The sequence below is a fragment of the Mytilus galloprovincialis genome, chromosome 1 (assembly GCF_965363235.1).
Source record: "Mytilus galloprovincialis chromosome 1, xbMytGall1.hap1.1, whole genome shotgun sequence".
Taxonomy (NCBI): domain Eukaryota; kingdom Metazoa; phylum Mollusca; class Bivalvia; order Mytilida; family Mytilidae; genus Mytilus; species Mytilus galloprovincialis.
The window spans coordinates 60,142,909-60,165,465 of record NC_134838.1 but is presented as its reverse complement, the minus strand read 5'-3'; the positions used below and the strand labels follow the sequence as shown (position 1 = coordinate 60,165,465).

General features: G+C 31.8%; 1 protein-coding gene across 1 annotated transcript in view; it reads right to left on the bottom strand.

The window, feature by feature from the left end:
* LOC143080274 (hepatocyte growth factor receptor-like) overlaps nucleotides 1–21,839 on the bottom strand; it is a 31,456-nt gene extending 9,617 nt beyond the window's left edge. The window contains exons 1-15 of the mRNA XM_076256017.1: nucleotides 21,801–21,839; nucleotides 18,171–19,232; nucleotides 17,160–17,174; nucleotides 15,086–15,268; nucleotides 14,424–14,546; nucleotides 12,814–12,981; nucleotides 11,720–11,856; nucleotides 9,870–10,002; nucleotides 8,783–8,919; nucleotides 7,643–7,861; nucleotides 7,009–7,102; nucleotides 5,017–5,247; nucleotides 4,297–4,446; nucleotides 3,024–3,279; nucleotides 2,035–2,211 (exon numbers count right to left, since the gene is read on the bottom strand). Of these exons, the coding sequence (XP_076112132.1) occupies nucleotides 2,035–2,211; nucleotides 3,024–3,279; nucleotides 4,297–4,446; nucleotides 5,017–5,247; nucleotides 7,009–7,102; nucleotides 7,643–7,861; nucleotides 8,783–8,919; nucleotides 9,870–10,002; nucleotides 11,720–11,856; nucleotides 12,814–12,981; nucleotides 14,424–14,546; nucleotides 15,086–15,268; nucleotides 17,160–17,174; nucleotides 18,171–19,232 (3,085 nt within the window). The 5' untranslated portion in view covers nucleotides 21,801–21,839. The remainder of the gene's footprint in view (nucleotides 1–2,034; nucleotides 2,212–3,023; nucleotides 3,280–4,296; nucleotides 4,447–5,016; nucleotides 5,248–7,008; nucleotides 7,103–7,642; nucleotides 7,862–8,782; nucleotides 8,920–9,869; nucleotides 10,003–11,719; nucleotides 11,857–12,813; nucleotides 12,982–14,423; nucleotides 14,547–15,085; nucleotides 15,269–17,159; nucleotides 17,175–18,170; nucleotides 19,233–21,800) is intronic.
* Between the last annotated feature and the right edge of the window lie 718 nt (nucleotides 21,840–22,557).

Here is a 22,557-nt window from a genome sequence, read left to right as displayed (position 1 = left end):
TCAAGAACTCGTTGGAAGTACTTGATAAATTGCATGCTTATATTGGTGATTTTGAATCTGTTCAAAGTTTTGATTTTTCTACCCTGTATACCACATTGCCTCACATTCTCATTAAGAAAAAAATTCACACACCTAATTAAATGGGCATTCAAAAAATCAGAATGTGAATATATATGTTCAAACTCTTTTAGGTCATTTTTTAGTAGCAATAAACAAAAAAACTATGTTAATTGGACATGCTTTGATACTATATATGCCCTTGAATTTTTACTAGATAACATTTTTGTTCGCTTTGGGGATTCCGTATATCGTCAGATTATCGGAATTCCAATGGGAACTAACTGTGCACCACTTATTGCGGACCTGTTTTTGTATTGTTATGAGTTACAATTTATGACAACAATAAGCAAAGACCCTTCGAAACAACATCTGATAAACAAATTTAATAATACTTTTAGATATTTGGATGATATTTTGGCTCTCAATAACGACGACTTCAGTATGTATATTAATGAAATTTATCCTGTTGAACTTACTTTAAATAAAGCTAATACTAACAATGACCACTGCCCTTTTCTCGATCTTGATATCTATATCACTAATGGAAAGGTGAATACTAAAATTTATGATAAAAGGGACGATTTTTCATTTCCTACCGTTAATTATCCGTTTTTAGATGGTGACGTTCCCTTGTCACCATCTTACGGTGTTTATATATCTCAACTTGTACGATTCGCTCGTGTATGTAACAATGTTTTAGATTTTAACGAGAGAAATTTATGTATTACTGAAAAATTATTACACCAGGGTTTTCGATATCACAAACTAGTCAAAACCTTTACTAAATTTTATCATCGGTATAAAGACATCATTCGTAAATATAGCTCAACATGCCGACTTCTAATACGTTCAGGTATTTCACATCCAATTTTTTATGGAAATATTTTTTATAAAGCACAAAGGGGTCAGTATTCACCTCAGAAACTTACAAAACCTTTGAATAAACTTATTAAGAAGGGATATAATTACGATACTGTTGTCAAGTCATTACAAATTGCATATTTTGGCGTTAATATTGAGTCACTGATAAGGTCTTTGCATCGGAGCTAAACACATTTATTCTAAAAACAGTTATTGGCATGACACGGGTTATGTTCTTCTCATATATGTTATGATGGTATGATACTAAACCCCTAACGGGAAGGATTGTGCCTGATGTTCATATGATGAAATCATAATCTTTCAGTCAGTTTAATTGAAGTCTGGAGCTGGCATGTCAGTTAACTGCTAGTAGTCTGTTGTTATTTATGTATTATTTTCATTTTGTTTATTTTCTTTGGTTACATCTTCTGACATCAGACTCGGACTTCTCTTGAACTGAATTTTAATGTGCGTATTGTTATGCGTTTACTTTTCTACATTGGTTAGAGGTATAGGGGGAGGGTTGAGATCTCACAAACATGTTTAACCCCGCCGCATTTTTGCGCCTGTCCCAAGTCAGGAGCCTCTGGCCTTTGTTAGTCTTGTATTATTTTAATTTTAGTTTCTTGTGTACAATTTGGAAATTAGTATGGCGTTCATTATCACTGGACTAGTATATATTTGTTTAGGGGCCACCTGAGGGACGCCTCCGGGTGCGGGAATTTCTCGCTACATTGAAGACCTGTTGGTGACCCTCTGCTGTTGTTTTTTATTTGGTCGGGTTGTTGTCTCTTTGACACATTCCCCATTTCCATTCTCAATTTTATTAATCCCACCGTAGTTTTGCCCCTGTCCAAAATCAGGAACCTATTACCTTTGTTAGTCTTGTTTTACGTGGTTTTTTTTTTGTTAATTTTGCTTCATATAAACAGAACAAGTATACTTTTTTATGGGCACGCATAAGTCCGATTTTCTCGCTGTTATGAAGACTCATTGGTGGCCTTCGGCGGCTCTTTTGTGGGTTTGTTGTCTTTGACTCATTCTCCGTTCCTTTTCTCAATTTCATATACATTATACTAGGTGCAAAATTGTCAGAGGACATAACATGCTCACCATGGCCAATATCTTCCCCAAGTCTCACTAAATCGCGTTCAATAAAAATATTCTGCTGCTTCAGCATGTCAGCAGTTCCAATAGCATCAAACGATGCCCCTGCAACAATCATATCTGTAACGCTCTGTCCTTGCTGATTGACATGAATAGGCGTTCCTTGCTCAGCAGATGAATTACCTAATACATAAATCCTAAAATCAGACTAAATTGACAAAACAAAAATGTTTGCATGACAAGAACACGGTTGCGTATCATGAAGCAGATATTGATATAATTAATACTTGCAAACATCAGAAACAATAAATTTGATTATATTCCACTAATATGTCCATGCCTATGGCAGAAGCTAGCCAGAAACGTATGTTGTGTAACAACTACAATTTTGCAGATACACATTTTTCAATTTTATATGCAACAATACTTAACTCTCTCTTAGACAACTGGTTGCAGATACTAGAGCATTTTGTGTTAACCGCTACAAAGTATGATTGAGTACTTTTCCGGAAACCACAATCAGTTTAAGTATGCATATATATGCACCTGAGTGTTTCGAAAGAAATGATCGGACATTATCAGTTTTGATGTTGATGGTAATTTCATAAAAAGTTGCTTGCATGTACTATTGGGATTGTTGATAAGTTGACACAGAGGTGTCATTTCATATTTCGATAAATGTTGCATACAAAGTCTTTTTGTTGGACCCGGGAAAACCCCAATAGAACATCATAAAAGAGTTTAAACTTTATTATTTACAAAAAATGGTGAACAATCTTTACAGTCTTCGAATGTCATATAAATATTGCGAACGGACAATTGGGGTAATGACAGCCCACGCGATTTATGATGTGTCTACTTAGTAATATGATTGTTATCAATTACATAATACTTCTGATAAGATAAAACATATGAGTTTTTTTTTTATATTTAATTTGCAATAATTAGTATGTTTGGAATAATAACATATGTTTTATCAAATGAAAACAAATTACCTGTATCGTATGGCGGATCCATGAGGCCTCCTGTTTCTGTGTTGTTGAGATAAGCAACAGAAAACTCTTCTGTTTTCTTCTTTCGAAACACTCCTAAGTGTTTCTTGCGCATGACACAAATAAGACATAAAATCATAACTGAAAAGGTGCCTAAACATATCGCAGCAAGTTGAACATGTAATTGGTTCCGATGTAATTCTACATGGCAAAACTTCAAGTACCCTAAATTCGACTTCCAGTTAAGACCTACAGATACCTAAAAAACAAATACACGTTTGATTGCAAATTTATCACTAATTATATAAGGTTTATAAAAAAAAACTAAAGACAGATGATGCTAATAACACACTTTTATCAACTCTACTCCTCCTAACGTGAATTTAACAAGATAAAAAGAAAACATATTCACAGTAAAATATTTTGCAATAAAAAAATAATCTTACTTATTTTTTGTTTGTTTAAGATTTAGGGGCGAAGAGCATTTAAAAACATAAGGAATAACTTATTAGTTATCCTTAACTAAAAGAAAAACAAAGGATATAGGGTATCCATCCATGTCCGAAAAATAATGAAAAGCATTTCTATTGCTAAAAGTCACTGCTAGGTCTTCAACATAGAACAAAATACTTTAACATCAGTGTAAAGTTTAAGACTGTCCCTGACATGATTTCAGCAGAGTAATCTGTAGACTTTGTAAGATGTAACACCAATAAATTTTGCAGAGTAAAAAAAACATACTGAAAAGTAGTACATATTATAGATAAAAAGTTCGTACGCAAAGGCGTTAATATAAAACTATTTAAAACATTTGGCCTTTTGAACTTTTTTGGATTTGGGCGTCACTGGTGAGTCTTTTGTAGACGAAACGCGCGTCTGTCGTATATACTAAATTTAGGCCTGGTATCTATGATGAGGTAATTTAGTAATGTATGTTTAATATGAGTGGTGAAGGACGAGTGATTCTTGTAGAATACCTTTAGTGCGATAATTTTAAATATCTAAACATGAATAGCTAAAAAAACCAAAGATGGCATATCTTGACTGTTTCTTATATATATGACGTACCCGTTACATAATACTATTGAAAACAAATTGTTTTGCGTGTGACTAAGAGACTTATTTGTTTGTATAGATATCCCTTCTAAAAGATACCACCTTACCAATATACCAAACAAACAAAAAAGCAAATTCATAAACTTCGTTTTTTCAGGACATGTTATCATGTACTTCACAATCACAATTCTAGTTATGACTTTTAATAAAATATATTTACCTCAACAGGAAGTGGGACATCTTTGATGTGAACTATGTTAGAAAGGTTACAAATCAAATACGTTTGATGGAGATCAATCACAGGACAACGTGATCCATTTATTGTTATAATATAATCTTCTTTTCTGGCTGCCGAATTCAGATATTGCCCCTGAAAAAAATATTATTATAATACGTCTGACCACAAATAAGCGACTGATTTAAAATTGCCGTCATTGCATGATTATGTAGCAACGTAATATTCTATGTGTTTTCATCAATTCGGACCAAATTGCCGTCGTTGCATGATTAAGTAGCAACGTAATATTCTATGTGTTTTCATTAAATCGAACCAAATTTGATAAAAGAATATAAGATGCATTTTATTATTTAAAAAAATAGGCAATACATAAACTTCGGATCAATAATATTAATAATTAACAATCTTAGCAGAAAGTCGAAGTAGTAAATACATTCCTCAAAAAATGTCGTCTCAATTAAACAATTAGTTTTAGAGTAAAATATTTTTGTAAAATTGAATAGACGATGGCGACATACTACGGACGCTAAGTGATTAGCTATGGGCCAGGTGATCACACACTTTCTATCTTTATAAACGGATGACAATTGTCCTTCTAACTGATTTTATTCAAGCGACGCTAACGATTATATTTATAAAGACGAAACGCGTTTCTGACGTAATTATTGTTACGCCAGGTATCTTTGATGAGTATTTATTTACCTTTAGTTCTAAAAGTTTGTCATTCATTTCAATATCTTTCAATTGAGTGTCTATATCTAGGTAGTCTATTTCTGGGTCAGGATAAATCATAAATGTTGTGGAGGTTACAGTATTGTTGTCTAACATAACAGCCATTCGACCAACGATGACTTCTGTAGATTTGTTCAGTTCGGGACTCAAATTGGGAGTAGAACAAATCAATAGTGATCCGGAATATTTCATTCTACAAGACTAGAAAATGAAAATAATAGTTGATATTTAATCACAATTCATTCTGTGTTTTCAACTTGTATAACGACAAATTATTAAATTTCAACACAACTGATCTAATTTGGAGTAAGAATGCTTCATTTGATTATTTCGTTCCATTAAAAAGGATAACATATTTCATATTCAATGATACAATTATTCACTAAAAAACAAAGGTCAATTAAAAAAAAACAAGGGATCACCGTATAGCCTTCAAAAATTGGATACGGAGTATATATCTCACAATTGATACGAGTTTCCTGTGCTTGTATTTTCTATAGTAATTTCTTTAATAGAGAAATGCTGCTCACAAGGAAGCTATTAAACCAAGAGTTCCAAATGGTGAAGTTGAAATCATGCCTTCGTAAATTTTAAAGACACCATCACGAGTTGGTTGACTGTTCTGGAATATCCGTTTCAAACATAATAGCGGCTATATTTTCATGACGTAACTACAATCCCGTTCCTTTTTCACGAATGTGACCTACCGGTTTAGACTGGTAACAGGATTTGTACTAACATAAGCAACACGACGGGTGCCACGCGTAGGGCAGGATCTGCTTAATCTTCCAGCGCACCTTAGATCACCCAAAGTATTTTTTGATTCGTGTTGTACAGTCTACAGTTTTCTATGTTGTGTTTTTGTGTACTATTGTCTTTTTACTTTTTAGCCATGGCGAGGTCAGTTTTTCGTTCTTCAATTTCTGAGTTTGAGAGCTGCTTGCTTTTAACATAAATAAAGGCAACAGTAGTATACCGCTGTTCAAAACTCATAAATCCATGGACAAAAAACAAAATCGGGATTACAAACTAAAACCGAGGGAAACGCATTAAATATAAGAGGAGAACAACGACATAACACTAAAATGTAACACACATAGACAAAATCCCACGAGAATAACAAATATAACATATATATACAACATCAAAACCAAATACATGAATTTGGGATAGACAAGTACCGTGACACGTCTTGTAAAATCGTGTGTTTCTAAATCTGACAAGGACTAGATAATGGTATAAGTAGTTATCACTAGCTTTAGAACAAATGGCTTGTATGAAACTTTCAAGTGGCGTTTGACTTCAATCTTTATTGAATAGGATAGCCAGTTTTCCCCGAGTGTCAAGGTTCTTAGTTGGTACTCTGGTTCTAAGTTGGTACTTTGGCGTAATCCACCAATTAAAACCAACCGCAATGGTAAGTCAAGTGTGTTGAATGTTGGATTTAACACTAACGATCAGCTACTTAAAATGAAAAAAAAATATCTGATAAAAAAAATCCTTTTTGGCCGGTTCATATTTTAAAACTGATCAGGATTCAATTTTCCGAGTTATTCTCATTGCTTTGTAAATATTTAACAACGATCAAAATCGAAATGTCAATAAGTCGCTGATCTGGATCAATTTATAGAGAACAAAGCTGATATTCCTTGGTGTAAATGATTTCTGGGTTTCGTTACAAGATTTGGAATCTCTTTATGACAACTGCTCTTCAAATTGGAGGACCATATTTCTTTTATTGCTATTGATTTATTTCGTCGGCATTACAAAAAAATGAAATTGGTGGCTTAAATGTATTTCCTGCCAATATACTTTAAAATCAAAACAAAAATATTGAAAGACTTCATAACTTTATGCAAGTATTCTGCAACTATTTAAGTTTGAGAAAATGCATTAAATATACAGCAAAAGCTTCATACAAAAGCTGCATTGTTTTATCAGTGTAGAAATTTTTTAACTTACCGAACTAAAGTGAGCATCACCAACACTTATCATTATACCGTGGTTAGTTACAGAATCAAACCACTTTCCATGAACTTCAATGTTTAAGCCTCCACTGAAAACAGATGAGTTACCATACAACTCATTTTGCACATATTATTTTGAAGTATATTTACACTTTTCTAAACAAAATCAAAATTATAATTGAACTTTCTTACCAATGGCACATTATCATCACATAAAGTATATACCCTTTTATACTGGGTTACTTCTGATGTAAGTATCTAACAAAAATAAAATATGTCGAATAGAGTCCTTCAAAATTTACTTAGAATGTAATTCCTATTTTCCATTGTTTATATCTTTAATTTTGAGTATGCAATTTTATCACTTGAATAGTGTTACAGTGTTATCAATACAATGAGCATAGAGACGTTATAGGAGTTTGTAAAAAGTCTATTTCGATGACAGGGTTTTTAGTATATTCTCATCGAACGTTAAAGATATTTTGTTAACGGTGGTCTGTGCAAAAGATTATGATTCTATCGTCCAATGCTTAAGCTTTTCGAAATAATCACTTTGTATTCAAGGTTCTCACTACTGATCATAGTGATCCCTTGTCGTACATTTTTAACACAACTTTATGAAGATATACCTTATCATGATACTATTTCGTGATAGAGGCTGAATAATCTCTGGGTTTGGCATGTAACAAAATGTCTTGTTCTCCAAAAGCTGATATGCTGCTCCGTCAATCGCTACTAAAACATCTCCACTGTACCTACACAGCGAAAGTTCCGAATTTCCTCCATCATAAACATGTGGACATGATCCACATGATTGTGTCCGACACAAAATTTCCGTGTCATTTTTCCTAAAATGTAGGTTACATTAGATACATGTAATATATGTCTCATCTGTCGATTGTCAGATACTAATTACATATAGAGATGTCTTCATATAGCTCTCCGGATAACACAAAACCATAGATTATGACAAAGTTGGTAAAAATTTAAAACAATTCACATGCATATGTTGAAATAATTCGTATTGTATTTTCCCGTTTCAGCATTTAATGTTATCATGAAATTAGAATTATTATCATTAAAATGAAGAACTACAGAGTACAGTCTTAGCGTTAACCAACTAGATATTTTACAGTCTAGAATGAAAAGTAATACATTTGAATGATTCAATCGTTACAGAATATATGTGAGACAGAATTCAATAATATACAAACTGTCATCAAGACAACACTATTTTATGATTGATTGTTGGTGTTTTAGCGCAACTTTTAAGCGCCACATTTGAGCTATATTGTGGTTGTCAGTATTCATGTGTGGAATAGTCGAAGTGCCCGGAGAAAACCACCGATAGGAAAACTTACATTCATAGTCATTTAAAATTGAAGTCGAGTACACCCACACAAGCGGTTTTTGAACTCACAACCGCAGTGTTCACCGGCTAGTGATGAAGTAGTAGAACTACTTAAACCACATGGCCATCGGAACCCTCTAAAATATCTTATGAATATATAAAAGCTGTTGAATAAAATAACACTTTTGAAATTTTCGTTCATTTGACGCGCCTTTTCTGCATAAATATCCAAATATTTGAAAGCCAGGTATGTATAAATACGTAGTGCTATATGAACTGATAGTAAAGAACAACCAAGATTACTCAAAGGTAACTCTAATTGAGTTGATAAATACATTTAAAATCAAATCAAACCGTCGGGTTTTTTATCCTTATTTTCTTCATTATTTAAAAACAGAAGTCAAGCATATATACTTACGTTTGTATATCACAATTCATCTTACCAACCTTCACAGAAAGGTTAGATCCAATTTCAAACTTATCGCCCGTGATAGTTAGCGTTGTGTTGCCTGAAATTGGTCCCTTCATTGGAAAGATATTCTGTATACTAGATTGCTGAAAATATTAACCAAGTATTGTCGAGAGGATGAAAGTGAAAAACAAATTCCAGAAAATTAAAATTGAGAAAGTTTTTCTGTGGAATAACTATAGTATGGTGTACAATTGTTTTGAAAATATATCTTTTAACTGGCAGTTCGGTATACAATACGTAAAGTATGTATCTCTGATATATCTACTCAAAAAAGGTTCAGTAACTCCATTTCTGACTGAAAATAATGTGAAAAAGAAAGTCTGAATAAATCTTTCAAGTGTGTGTTTTCTCAGACTAGAATCATATCTGTATTCAAAAGTACACTTTCAGACAGCAGATTGTCTAGTTAGAAATACATACAACGCAAACAATTTTAATGACTCTGAAAAAGGGGTTGAAAGTATTTTTTGTTACCATCCAAATGATATTTATATTTTTTCCGTTTTCTTCTATTTATTCTAATCAACATCCTTTATCCCATGAATCACTTAATTTCAGATCATTTTCAGCGTTTGAAACCTTACAGTTTATTAGCCCTTACAGTTTGATCCCCATTAATCTGAATAAAAGTGTAGCAAAACTTTGATCCAGAGTATATCTTAAAGTTGCCTTTAACAGGTACTTGATCCTGAGCATGAATCAATCTTTCGAACATAGAAATATACTGAAAAGTATCAAAAAGCATCTTCGGTCGTATGATGTCGTCAACTATACCATAAAGACTCAACTACTAGGATTGTGTAATATTGTTGATCATTATTGTTAATAATTTAACTCTGAGGACTTTGAATTTTGACATACACACATAAGGACGTATCATTAATTAAACACGCAAGTAAAGGAGGCTGCATATATCATGTTAAGCGGAAAGCCGACAAACACAATGCAAACTTTTTGTATCGCATTAAGGTATATTTCTAAATGATCACTATAGATACTTTTTATGAACATGTACTTATATAGTCTCACATACTGTATGGTCAAATAATATGCCCCTTTGTTCCGATACACCATTAATTCGATAGAATTTGGATGTCGAATGAGTCACTCTAACTTTTACAGCTGCAGATACATGTACCCTTACTCTACTCGTCAAACACGTTATACTGAAAAACAATAAGTAACAATATAACATGCAAAATAAAACCAATGTGCACAAATTAATTTCCCTATCATGATTATCAGTAATGAAGAAAATCTAAAGATAAATCAAGTATTGTCCTATTCTTCTTGTATTCATAAAAACTGATAAACAGAAATGTAGCAGAAATGTTCTAATGTCACCCCAATAACCATTGAGTTACAATTTCTACTACAACTCGTTTTTACCGATAATTTTCACAAGACGTTGACAAATATTTTGGAGGGTTAGATTCCACGTTCAACCAGTCGCAACTCAGCAAATTTAAATTTCTTTTGTATGTACTTTTAGAAAAAGTCGCTTTTTTGCCTTAAAATCTTATTTTTGTCAATATTTAGAGGTGAAGAATGTTAAGTATATATACGTCTAGTGTTTATGCTTGACATCTAAAGTAAACATATGAAGTCACATTATTTAGATACCAGAGATGATGCAACAGTTTCTCGAACTTTTTAATGTATGGCATTTCAACATGTTCAAGCCAAACCGTTTATTAATATAGCATTTATTTTAAAATGTAGCATTATAATGCAAATAAATGTGTCGTATTTTTGGCTTGTCCTTGACAATACTTGATCATGCTGTCGCAATTATACCTAGCTCTAATTAACGTGCGACATGAAAATCTGCGTTACACAAAGGCAGAGCTTAGAATACACTAAAGTGAGTTATTTCCTAATTTCAACGTAAAACATGTATGCGTTCTTTCAAAATTGTTACCATCAGTGGTGCAAGAAAATCATTTTTTTTCTGATTCTGATTCTTATTGTGATTTTAATTCCTATTGCATGGTAATAACGTTGTTTATCAGTAAGGCGTTTGCAATTGTCTTTCTCTAATAAATGTCTTCTAAGCTTTCGTAGAAACTAGAAAGACTATTTGAGTGCTCACAGATACATCACCAGCGATAAATAAGATATCATGGTTTGTTAGCAATCCTAAGCTTCTGGTGAAAAGCAATTTTTCTTAGTTTTAAAGTTTTCTATTGATTATGTAGAAACTCTAAAACAAATTTTCAAATACCAACCTTCACTTCACTGGAAAAGTAAAAGTGAAAACGACAAAAGTCACACGTTTCAAATCAGATACCAAAACTGTGATCAAAAGACGTAGGAATGGGCATGAAAATTTCTTTACACCCTCTCCCCCCCCCCTTCTTATTTATTATTTTTGCGAATTATGCAAATAGTTATAAAAAAGCCAGTTATTTTAAAAGTTCTGTAATGTTTAAACTATTTTTACATTGAAAAGTAAAATCACAAAAATACTGAACCTAGAGGAAGATCAATTGGGAAAGTCCATAATCACATGGCAAAATCAAATAACAAAACGCATCAAAAACGAATGGACAAGAACTGTCATATTCCTGACTTGGTACAGGCATTTAATAATCGGTAAAACTGAGAAGATGTGATTTAGTTATAAATGAGACATCTCTCCAAAAGACGCCAAAAAATCATAGAATTTAACAACTGTAGGTCACCGACGGTTTTCAACAATGACCAAAACCCAAACTGCAAAGACAGCTGTTAAGACCTCTAAGAGGGAAAAAATGTTTAGAATTCCAAAGAGTAAACTAACGTACAGCAACAAACGATATACACTGAATAACAGGCTTTTGTTTTTGGTCAGGCGCATACAGAATGTGGTGGGGTTTTACATTTCCAGCTATATTTTTGTACCTTGTATCATTTATTGTCTTGATCAAACACGGTTCATGCCCGATGGATACATTGGCAGTGTTTTTGTTGGAACCAAAATTCTCTCCTGCAATAGTTAATGTTGTTGATCCTTCAAGTGGCCCGTTTTCTGGGTTTATCTGGGAAGTAAAATTACCAATATCACAACACAATATTAGAATTTAAAGATCAAAGCGCTTCGTTGTTAGAATATTTATCATCAATGAACAATTTTTTTTGTGACATTGCAAAAAGAAAAGAAGATGAGAAAAAAAAATCGTTGATTCTCGTTTCTTGTTTTCAAAATAGATAAGACCGTTGATTATCTCTTTAAATGGTTTAAACTTGTCATTTTTTAGACCTTTTATAACTTGATATTCGGTGTGATCAAAGATTTCTTGTTGAAGGCTGTACTTTGACCTACATTTATAATAGTTTACTTTTAAAATTGACAGGGATGGAGAGTTGTGTAATTGGCACTCATATCACATCTTCTTAAATTCATTAAACCTATTCAATAGAATATCATTTAGCTTAAAAACAATAGATTAAGCGATATTCCTTAGCTTTTTGTATTTTCTTGTTCGTGAAATGATCTTATATCAGGTTACTATTCAGGTATAATACCTGATAAATACAACATATTTTCATAATTAAAAATTTGCGTAAAATCGAATAAAAGAGAGTTTCAAAATAACGTTCAAGTTTGTTTCGAAATTTGGGACTTCAGTTATATTTTATAAATCAGCTAAAAATTAACGTTGTATATCATTTAAAAAAACAGGTAGTACCGACGCATTGGAAATGCTTTATATATCTAATATGATATTTGGCAACGTAATCGACCTGTAGAGGGTAAGCATAATACAAACTGGCACGATACCTTCACTACGATCTTAACTTTCTATGTATTTGATATTTTGTTATTGGCATGCATATGTGTGCTGTGCTTACTCGATAGTAAGAAGTGAACATTACAATTTATTAAGGAATCGTGTGTTTGAACTGATTATCGCCCGTTGAACCGAGCATAATGAACCAAGCTCACTGAGGTAAAATATATGAGGCATTGTTACTTATTTAAATTAATCACTTACACCTTGAACAAATGGCGGACAAGATTGAGTGTGCCACATATTGTATTGGCACTTGGTTTGTGTAGAACAATGATCAAAACACCACCCGCATCCAAGTGGATCATGACTTATTACGCACTGTCCACATGTCTGATGTATTTCACAGGACGTCATCGACAGTTTTGTGATCTATAAGACAGAATGGAAACGCATGTTTAAACAATGCAAAATAACTATGAGTCAACATCTCTGAACTGAATTATGAATTCTTGAACTTTTAATGTTTATAATAATATACTGAACTTGAATGTGGATCGAAGTACTTCTTTTAAAAATGCCTATTAGCAGACATTGGATTTATTATCCCCTAATATTTGCTAATAATACAATCGGTGTTTTTTTCTCTCGTTTGACCTTCTTATTCCACCACGTTTGCTTAACCTTTTAGGTTGCACTTTGTAAATACAGCTGTTTCGCAAACCACGCCTCTCTTTGGGAGATATATTGTATTCATAGATTAAGCCCCAAAGGGAATTACATTGTCTTACCATGTTTACATAAATGTAACCTTTAGCTTCTAAAAGAAACATATATCAGGTTGTTATGTTTTTTTGTGTTTAAATGTGATTGCTGGTGAAAATAACAATCCCATGAAAACGTTTGCTCAAAGGCTTGAATTTATTCCCAAATGTATTGGTGAGTACAACATTTGTAACATATTCAAAATTAAACGAGCGCTGATTGAATAAATTTATATATAGTTCACACGGTTATATGTATTATCTGTTATAGATCCATTTGAGTTTCCTTATGAAAAGAGGTGAAAAAGAAACTACAGAAATCAAACATTATGACAGACAACTTCATGACCTAACGGAAAGACATCAAATTCCACCAAAAATTATTGTTAAGCAAAAAAAAATCTTCATCACAATCCAATGATATAACTACTACTTTTGTTGATACAGTTAACAAATCGCACTACTTTAGATGTTTTCCAAACATTATTATAAAATCGCAGTAAAATGAAATCCTGCGCATCTGTATCACAAATTTTCAAACATACCTGACCCCCTTAAAAATAAAACCCTCATAACAGAATTTATCAGTTAATATATATAGTATTAAAGTATTGTGATTTGGAAAGATGTGATATATCTGTTTCTACATCGGAAAATGCCTGTACCAAGTCAGGAATATGACAGTTGTTATCCTTTCGTTTGATGTGATTGAGCTTTTGATTTTGCAATTTGGTTAGGGACTTTCCGTTTTGAATTTTGAGTTTTATATTTTTGTGATTTTACTTTTTGGTATTAGCCGAACTGTTTAAATTTTTGTTACATCTTTATTTAACAAAAATAATCATCACTTCACGTATACAAAATGAAACAATGTCCTTTAAGAAGCAAGCATTTTTTGAATTACAAAGATTCAGCATTAGTTTCTATAAATTGAAAAAGTTTTTAAAAAATACAATCAAGCGTTCCTGATGAAGTTAAATGCAGAAAAAAGCTCTTCAGTATTATATTTTATATGCTCATGTTGACTTTACTTTTTTGTCAGTTCTACATGGAAACTTTACCATAAAGTGAGAAAAACAGAAAATTTGGAATTATACGGATGCTATTCACCTTGTTTCCAGTCAATAGGTATAGGTTACTATATGTATCAAGAACCATTTCACTAGCAACAGGAACATTTCTGTCACCACTAACATCAAATTTTACATACGCTTTATTCTGTGTTGCAAGTATCTTGAAAAAAAAAACATTATCAGAATAAAGCTTTCAATTAAACAACATTCAACAATTGTTAATAAAATATCTTCAAGTAACATTTGTTCATTTTCGGTCGGACTTGAATTGTGCATAAAAATAACAATTTATACTGAAATGTTGCATAAGAAAAAAATCATTTTCATTGACTTGTTCAAAATATAATCAATCGAAAGATTGACATGTTTTAAGCGTATTCACCAAATACATATATATGGCATAAGCCACATTTTGAATTATTGGTTGCTCTTCAACGTCCTTATATATTAAAATATCAGAAGAGAGCCTTTGAAAGGCTTCATATTTTTTTCTAGCTATCAACTATTGATCTATTGAATTATTACTGTATCGGTATATTTTCTGACAGAAACAATTATAGCAATAATAGTTTGATAGCAAATGAGTTACTTTGAAATATTAAGAGTGAATTTATAAATCTTCGAATTTTTTTCTTGTTAGTTTTAGAATGGCTACTGTATTCAATTTTTCATTGTTATATGGAACCTATAGTCGTGTACCTTTCTTAAAAATCCAGTATTACTTCCAACAAGAATAATGTCTGCAGAACTATTTCCAAATGGCAGAACAGAGGTCAAAAGTTCACTAGAGATCTGATAAACAGCTGTTTTACTGACACCTTCACCATGAGCCTCGGTCCCAAATTCCATTTTCCGCTGGATACATGATGATATTAATTCCCCCTTCAAATTGCATTATTTTTATATAACATTTGCTAAAAAATGAAAATTATGATATGGAAATATTTTATAACTTCAGAGTAGAGAATGGAAACGAGGAATGTTTCAAAGAGACACTAATCAGACCAAGGGACAGAAAACAGCACAATTCCATCAATGGTTCTTCAATGCAGCGAGAAAATTCCGTACACGGTGGCGGCCTTAATCAAGCTACGTCAAAGTAGCGTTTACTAGACTAGTTTAGAGAAACAGACGTCACACTAAACTCCGAAAATACAAATAAACTAAATTTATAAAACACATAAGCGTATCAAAGGCTCCAGTTTTCTGACTTGGGATTCGTGCAACAATGCAGCGAGGTCTCACACATACCCTTTACCTCTACCCAATATGGAATTAACAGACAAACAGCAAAATGACTAACAAATATCAGTTTAAACGAGTCCGAATCCGATGTTGACCTTCATAATTGTCATCTAATTATTCCTTTCATGTACATTAAAAGTATTTCGAAAAAAGAAAATGCATAAATTAGGAGCACCTTAAAGCTTTTATTGCGCATTCGGAACGTGTCGTCTGGGATATAATAAAAGTGTTAGTATATAGACGTGTACTATTTGTAATTATATTCCTCGTTGTACTTTAATTGTTTTATTGATCGAGACTTAAACGTGAAAGGTGTAAATTCTCAGTAAACTACTGTAACTCCTCAATATATGTATTCCCGAGATAACTTAAAAACATCTCCAGTTGTTATTGTAAGTGACCTAGTTTGTTTTTGAAAATATATCAAATAAACATTCAAAATCAAACTTGCATGACACGAGTTATTTTTCTTTGTCTGTATGGAATGTTGATTAATAGTAGATAGTCTCGGAGCGCTTTTGCTTTTATTTTTGTTTTGGTTGGTTTTTTTAGTCGTTTAGTTTTTGTCTAAGTTACAATATTTAAGCATCTTTTTTATTTTACTTGCTATTCATATATTCGATCAACATTTTTATTGAGATCAATGCATTCGGGAAGTACTCAATTAAGTTAAGAAGTTAAGGGTTAAAAGTTTTGAGTAAATCAATTCTGTTATGCTCTTAGATATTTTACAAATGAATTTCAAACATTCCATAAAAAAACTATAAAATTATAATTCCTGTACCAAGTCAGAAATATGACAGTTGTTGTCCATTCGTTTAAAGTGTTTTATCATTTGATTTTGCCATTTTATTAGTGACTTTCCGTTTGAATTTTCCTCGGAGTATTTTTGTAATTTTACTTTTTTTCGTATTATGTAGTTTTAATGCAGATCTTTTGACACAAAGTGATGTTCAATTTCTGTGACATTTTTTTTATGTTTTGTAAATATTAATTTCTAAACTAATGTTAGACCCCTATTGATTTAAAAATGCTTCAAATACATTTTATTTATCCTATTACTTAAATATTTCTACATTCATGAAATACAATCATCAATTTTGCAATATTTCAGAACAATGTCGGTATTTGATAATAAAGCTATATAAAAGGGAGACAAAAGATACCAGAAGGATAATCAAACTCATAGACTGACAACGCTTTAGCTAAAAATAAAAAGACAAACAGACAAATAATATTACAGAAGACATATCATATAAAACTAAAGACGAAGCAACATGAACCCCACCAACCAATTTGGGTGATCTCAGGTGCTCTGGAAGGTAACCAGATCCTCCTCTACATGCAGTATCCGTCGTGTTGGTTATGTTATTATAAATCTGGTAAATAGTCCGTTATATAAAGTACTACACTGACGTTTTCAATGTTATTGAAATAATAACTGTATCCATGCTAATGATAGGTGTTACTATTGATTGTATACATACTTTTTTTAGAAGTAGTTAGTAATGTGAAATGAAGATTTTACCGTTTTGTGTTCCTCCTGTGAAAGAAAATTTAAAACATGTAAAGCTATGATTAACTCTTTAAGAATGTGGTAAGTTTTTCAGGTAAGTTAAGTACGAAAACAATATCAAGAATATTTTTTATAATACAAATAGTGTATAGGGGTTTTAATATGACTTGACAGAATAAAGGTAGGAAAATTCAATTGTCGCTTTAAAGGGAAATTGGAAACTGTTTTGTTTTTGAACCATATTTTGTTTGTATAGATTAAAAATGTCGCCTCTGTGTGACTAACCTGTGAATAATATATCAAACAAAAAGTGACCTGATTAACTCTTAGATTTTGGCAAACATTACAGGTAAAAAGGTTAGGAAGAAAACAATGTTAAACATGTGTACATATTAAGTATAGTCTGAACTGTGACTTATAACAATAATAATCTGCAAACTGTTAACTCCTGCATTAAGGACGTGTATGTCACTATGTGCCATATCGGCTTACAAAAGATAAAGAATAAATCCGCAAACAATTTATTTTAATTTTGTATTGGTTAAACTTTCTTGTAGGACGTATGTTTTTTTGAGAAAAAAATCTACTATCATTTGCAGGATTTTTGGTGTTTAAATCCAACTTCAGGGCTCTTGACTTTGCCATTACGGTCTATATCTGTTTCCAGAGATAGCCGTAGGAAACTGCTAACCATCGGCTTAAAAATTGGTATGAAAAATTAAGATCATAGTCAAAGTACCTGCCACAGTCATGAAACTGGCATGTGACATTCATACGGTAATAAATTATAAGATACCAACTGTATTTTTTATATGATCATTTCAATAACTACGCTCAAAAATTTCTGATTGAAATATCATTAAATGAAACAACTTAATGGCAACGAGATAATTTTAAATAAAAAGAAAAGAAAAATTAACAATAAAACTTTAAACTTTATTCTTTTTATGCTCTAATCAGATAATCATTTTAAAAGTGTAGTAAAGACAAGTAAAAACCGCATAACGTTATAACAAAACTTACATAATCAGAAGCAGATGCGCATGTGGCGGATTGACAATGCCATGATGGTGTCCCCCCTGTTGGCGTATTTGCAAAACATTTCGATAACACCTCACGATCAAACTTTCCCTTAATTTCATCAATTTGGAAGACACAAATAACTGAACCTTGAGTATTGTCGGCTTGAATCTTGTCAACATTGTATGCACTCACACCAAACGTCATATATAGCTTTTCACGCCCGACGTTGTAATGGGCTGCTATTCCAATGTCATACTTCGTTGGAGTTTTACAGGAAATCGGCATTTCTTCATAAGAACTGTAAGTCATGCTTTCCTTGCATAATTTTGATATCCTTGTTTCATATGAAATGGTTCCTGAGTCGTTGATTGATCGAATGAAAACATGAAAAATAAAATCTGAAGCTTCAAAGACATGTAAAAACTTAATTTTAAATTGTTCACGTTTTGTTTCACATACGGACAGAAAAGTGTTAACGGCATAATGATCAAAGTTCCAATTCTCATTAGATGTTGAAATGTCAAATGTTGCAAACATATTGGAAAAGAAGTCTGTTTTTCTGCCGTCGAAGCTTTGGCCAATGAAAAACATATCAGTACCATCTTCGTCCTTAGTAACGAGTAGAACGGACGAATTTTTACTTCCAAGATAATTCTTCTTATCTTCAACAAATGGATTTTTGATATTGATATCAGCGGCATTGTACGTGTAACATATTCCTTGGAGCGCTGTTCCACAGACGATCAGGGAGTTCTTAAATGACTTCAGTATACTTATATGGTTATTGACAGTTCGGTATCTCATGTAGATACAAGAGTTGTCAAAAGGATTACATTGTTTACTATCGTTGACAGGGCCTATGCTATCTTGTTTCTTTAGTCTAAGGTCAAGGTCAAAGTGGAGAAGAGTGTTGTTTCCTCCAATATATAAACTTCTTCTTTCTTCATTTATAATAATTTTGGATAGTGGATCGTATTTTCTCGGTACAGTGTACTTCTGGTAGAAAGCATTTGTTGTGAGAATTCCTGATACAAAATGAATAAGTGCCAATCGGGTATACATCTGAAGTTAAAAAATAAAAACAACACTTCAGAAATTTCATGCATTCGAGGCGCTTTTCTAGATTAATATCACCAGGAACGATTAAGCCGAATGTTTTAAAGGATAGACGTACTATGTGAACCAAAAATGAATATCACCCCCATTTTGTTTGGTGGTTTTGTGTTGCTTAGTCTTTAGTTTTCTATGTTGTGTTTATTGTACTATTTTTGTATGTTTGTCTTTTTCTTTTTTAGCGGTGTTGTTGTCAGTTTATTTTCAATTTATGAGTTTGAATTTCCCTCTGGTATTTTTCGCCCCTCTTTGATATGACCAAATAGTAGATAGATGTGTTTGTGTCCTGTTAAATTGTTCCTTTTGAAATTGTTATACGATGATGACTGATGTACCCATATTTTGACTATTTTATTTATTGTGTCTGTCTAGTTTACGCATCAATGTAAATATAACGGAATTTGATGGGACTGTCATCAAAGTGTGAGGGTTAGCGCTATAAAACCAGGTTTAATCCACCATTTTCTATATTTGAAAATGACAGTACCAAGTCAGGAATATGACAGTTCTTGTCCATTCGTTTTTTATGCGTTTTGTTATTTGATTTTGCCATGTGATTATGGACTTTCCGACTTGATTTTCCTCTAAGTTCAGTATTTTTGTGATCTTACTTTTTAATAAAAGCACCATGATCTATTAAAGATCCTGAGGGATTTGAGACATTTATCTTTAAATTAATTTATAAATTTATAAACGGACAATTTAAAAACGGTACGTATACATTTCGTTTTAAAATATCACAGATTTTTATCTGTATTTCAATATAATTAATTTATTTTATCTAAGATCACCATGTCGACCCCAAAAAATGTATATCTTTTAGAATTTTCTTCGCAAAATTCCATATACTTGAAAAGGCAGTTTTAATGGAGTTGCGATTTTTATCTATCAACATGAAATGAATTCTTTCAAAGAGTAAAAAGTAAAACCATAAAAATACCAGCTCAACCAAAATTCGAGACAGAAAGTCCATAATCAACATCAAACGAATGGATGACAACTGACATATTCCTGACATAATACAGGCATTATCTTATGTATACTTTTCTAATATATAGTATTCTTTTATATGTCTTTTCATGTACAACAGCAAAACTTGAACCTTGAAATTGGTAATTTAAAAAAAAATTATAACACATTATTAGATAATAAACAACGTCAATCAATACCAATAATCTGTACTTTAAGATCATCGTGTATTATTTATGGAGTTGATACGGAATATTCATTAAAAATGTTTTGGTTCCTACCAATGAACTTTTTTAGAAAAAATACGAGACTTTCTTTGGCATACCCCTGATTCATCAACGTTTTGCTCAGACACTGGTGACGTTTTACAAAGTCTGAGTAGCAGCTGCAAGCTCTTGAATTCAGAATAAGTTTGGAAAATTGTTACCCATATGCAGGTTAAGTTAATATAATTGCTACAAAGGTGGGTCAAATTGATAATTTCATATCAAAATCGTCTCGTGTGTAATAGATGATGGTTCTGCGATGACCGTATATGTCAAATTATATGTCGAATGGTAAACATGAGGCGTAGGAAACCGTGGGTGTTGTTTCTTTAATTTTTAGTTCTGTAAGTATTGTTTTTTTTATTATTTTTTTCCTTATTTGCGGTGTATTTTACTTAAAACTTCAATGATAAAGATTACTTATTTATAGATTTTGTTGATCTGATAACTCGATGTCTCGCTCAAAAATTGAAATAGTTTCGCAAGTGGTTTATATATATCCTATATATACGAGTCTAAATTGAAAACTACGTTCAAACCTAGTATGATAGCGTTGGATAAAAACCGTAATATTTATACTTGTGCATGTAAAACAAATGTCGTTGTAGAAGGGTCTAAATACAGCACAAACAACATTTTTAAACGAGTTCCTTTTTTTCCTTTTAAACTGAGTAAATTTACCATGCAAAATAGTTTAACACAAGATATAAAACTTAAAAAGCTTTTACTTTGACAATTGGAAGTAAAATGGATTCTCATTGAAAACCAAAGCAGATGCACTGCGACTCCAGGTTAAATTTCTAGGGAAAAAAAGTGGATTACACAAATTGTATACCTAAACTGAATTATAAAAATAAATAGTTTCAATGTAATATTTCTAGGTTAATGAGCTAAAACGTTAATATTCATTTCTCACACTTGCTGTCCTTTGCAGCAGCCAGTGTAGCTAAATTGAAAGACTTAGTCTATCTTGTTGCACTATTATCATAGTTTTCTAATTTTGGATATCGATAATAAATTTCTTTAGAGTGCTGCAAAATATAGTTCCGAAACTACACTTATCTGAGTTTTTCTAATTGTATACTTTTTGTCACATACGAAAATTTTTAATTTCATTATTAATGATAATTTTACACATGTATAAAAACATAATTTAATGATGCTGAACTAGTTACTTGTTCAGAGTCTCATGATATTAACGTATCATTATGGTAAAACAAAAACAGAAATGTAGCAAGAAAATGCAAAAAGATTGAATTCGAAAAATCAAAATAAAACTTACGTTTCTTTTCTGCAATTTGGATATTAGCTTTACACATATTGAACAAATAATATTTCCTGGTGAATTAAACCACTTGTATTACTTCAACTTCAGGAAATTCATCCTCATCTCATATTATGACAAAAACAAGTGAAAAAGGGGCGAGGGATCAATTTGTATACAAACCGACACTCTTATTCCACATTTGAACGAACTAGTTCACAAAATAAAATTATAACATACCCGGACATACTATTCTGATTCCGAGCTGACGAATCTTTCCTCTTACTCAGAATTGCCATGTTTTTAGTGAAAAACAGTTAATACCAGTTTGCGTTCAAGGTTTTTTTTTTTAAATTGAAAGTGAATTTTGTTCATATTTGAAAGATGATATGTAGGAATGTCAGGTTAAATTTTGTCTTATTAAATATTACGATTACAAAAATTGTGTTACTAGACTGAATTATAAAAGTAAATATATATAAATATATACCAAGTCAAGAATATTACAGTTCTTGTCCATTCGTTTTTGATGTGTTTTTTCATTTGATTTTGCCATGTGATTATGGACTTTCCGATTTGATTTTCCTCTGAGTTCAGTATTTTTGTGATTTTATTTTTTATATATGTATTATAACTAGATAGAGTTAAACGATTTTATTCTGCAGTTGGGTGTTGTACTATACAGATACAACCCTACAGATTTCGCTATGCTGTATCTGTATCGCTTTAAAGCTCCGCCTACTGCCGGTGTCCTATAGTATTTCTTTCCCCATGC